The 2363-nt window shown below is 38.0% G+C and overlaps 1 protein-coding gene across 1 annotated transcript; it reads left to right on the top strand.

The window, feature by feature from the left end:
• The first annotated feature begins 414 nt into the window (after positions 1 to 414).
• LOC147906111 (uncharacterized) lies at positions 415 to 1976 on the top strand. The gene is made up of 4 exons (XM_087383208.1): positions 415 to 494; positions 603 to 782; positions 964 to 1194; positions 1365 to 1976. Exons 1-4 carry the CDS (start codon positions 421 to 423, stop codon positions 1897 to 1899), a joined length of 1020 nt encoding a protein of 339 aa, XP_087239334.1. The 5' UTR covers positions 415 to 420; the 3' UTR covers positions 1900 to 1976.
• Positions 1977 to 2363: the final 387 nt, after the last annotated feature.

The following is a 2363-nucleotide window of genomic DNA, read 5'->3' as shown; positions in this document are numbered from 1 at the left end:
GTTCATAACAAGAAAGAGCATTGCATTAGCTCTTTTCAGAGCAGTATGCAAGTATGATCTTGTGAAGCCATCTAAGACAAGATTTGGCTATCTCTTTCTTGTTCTTCAAAGGTAAGTCAACATCCTTTTTTAGCTAGCAATTGAGAGTTAATTTCAATTTTCAATTCTTAATACTTATGTATTCAAATTTTGATTCTTAACTTGTCCTAAACTTGTAAAATGACACAAACGAAAGATGCGCTTAGGCGTCTCGTTTGTAGTGAAGAGTGGGAAGCTTGGAGAGGAAGCCGCAAAGCAGAGGCATGTACAATCACTTCATACATCTTGGACAGTATGTTTTGGGAAGAAGCTGCAGCCATAAAGGCTGCCATTGCACCTTTGTACTTCATTTTAAGATTATTTGACCATGAGGGAAGTACAATGAGTCATCTTTATCACTACATGCAAATGCTTAAAGAGAGTATGCTCAATTGTAGATCTCTCTCAAGTCATAGGTATGCAAACTCTTTAGTGATTCTATCATGACTCATGAGCTACTACATAGAATTTAGAGAATGTTTATTTATACATAGTATTGAAATTTAATATATTGCAATTTACAGGGCGGATGATCTTCGTGCCATATGGACAAAAAGATGGAACTGGTTTCATAAACCAATCCATATTGTTTCCTACATGGTGCATCCATTGTACAAGCAGGAAAGTCATTGGTCCGATATTGTTCTTATGAATGGATGGACATCCTATGTGGATACAGTTATCCCCTCTGAAGAGCAAGGAATGTGAGTACTAACTTCTAAGTATCTTGATTCTTAATTCTAGACTCTAGTATATTGTACGATCAATTAGCTTTTACTTGCAACCTCTTTTGACTCTGGCATGCATGCCTTTAAAGTCTACTTCATGAATCATTATCCTAATTCCTATCTAACACTAAAGCAATGTCCATGACTCAACTTATAGGATTGAAAGAGAGTCTGTCCTCTATGTTCATGACCATAGCCAATTCAGGCGAGATGTGGCTATGAGTCTAGAGCAAAGGAAATTTGCTGTATCATGGTGGGAGATAAATGGGCGACTTACTCCCACTTTGCAAAGATTAGCTCTTCGAGTTTTATCACAGGATTGTACTAGTGGATCAGCTGAGCGCATATGGAGCATATGTGCGGACATCCATACTAAGAAAAGAAATAGGTAATCCAACTTATAAGTTATGAATGGTTGGATGCATTTCTTGAGTCTTGAGTCTTCTCCAATTTTACGAATCATGACTACTTAGAATCTAGATTCTAGATGCATTTTCAATCTTGTTTTAGTTCAAAATATTTACGTTTTATGTGATGTAATCATGTATCATGTTACAGATTGAGCACATCACAGCTTGATAGGTTGGTCTATGTAAATGCCAACCTTCGTCTCTTGGAGCGGTTCAAAGACAAAGAAAGTACCAGTGGGGCTGAAGGGGCTGAAGTGTTACATTGGAAGGTGAAAGAGGTTGATCCTGAAGTTCTAAGAAAGCTTGAGCAAGGCTTGGCTCGAGGGGAGAATATTGATATATCATTCATCCAAAGGCGCAGCGATGAGGATATAGCATATGATTTCCTTCGAGAGGATGAGGCACGCTTTCGACGTGTCACACGTTCGCAATCAAGGGTTATTGCACAAGCATCTACTAGTGCACCACCCTTGATTGCAAGCATTGGCACTTCATCTTCACCACGCTGTTATAGACGCCGACGAGATCGTGGTCGTACCCTTGCTACTAGTGGTCATAGTAGTGATTCCTTTGAGGAGATGGTAGCAAGGGTAGAGGAGGAAGAGAGTTCCGATGGCACAGAATCCACAGATGAAGATGCAGATAGTGATAGTGAACTTGGTAGAGAGAGTAGTGAGCACTGAGTAGTTTCAAATTATGATTTGTTATCACTCATGCTACTCATTTTTGGAACTTTGAAGTTTGAGCTTACAACTCGTCACTTTGGGAACTTATTATTTCATATGTCTATTTTGGGAACTTATATTTACTTGACATTTTGGAAAGTAATGACTCATATATCTAGATTCAAATTTCAATGAATCAATGATGTTCATATCTCTAGAGTCTAGATGCTAGAATCCAATGTCCAATGTCAATATGCTTTTAAGTTTTGACTCCATATATATTAATTGGTCTAAATTTGAAACTTGAGAAAGGAGACTTGAATTCTGATTCCTGAATGTGTTTGTGTTTTGGATTACCTAGAGGCTAGACACTGGGTGTCTTGACTAAGGACTTGTCACTTGACACTTGTATTTCTCTTTGTTCACTCTAAACTTGAATATAACATGTCTTATCTGCCCCTATCCTTGTATATATCAAGTAT

The sequence above is a fragment of the Dipteris shenzhenensis genome, chromosome 1, assembly GCF_047967505.1.
Source record: "Dipteris shenzhenensis isolate YYH24624 ecotype China chromosome 1, Dip_SZ_1.0, whole genome shotgun sequence".
Lineage (NCBI taxonomy): Eukaryota > Viridiplantae > Streptophyta > Polypodiopsida > Gleicheniales > Dipteridaceae > Dipteris > Dipteris shenzhenensis.
This window is presented reverse-complemented; position numbering and strand designations above follow the sequence as displayed.

Bases quoted from the DNA above. Each gene is read 5' to 3' on its own strand.
- LOC147906111 (XM_087383208.1), top strand. From the start codon at position 421: ATGAGTCATCTTTATCACTACATGCAAATGCTTAAAGAGAGTATGCTC. The intron at 495-602 runs GTATGCAAACTC...TGCAATTTACAG, and splicing joins AGATCTCTCTCAAGTCATAG to GGCGGATGATCTTCGTGCCA. The intron at 1,195-1,364 runs GTAATCCAACTT...ATCATGTTACAG, and splicing joins CATACTAAGAAAAGAAATAG to ATTGAGCACATCACAGCTTG.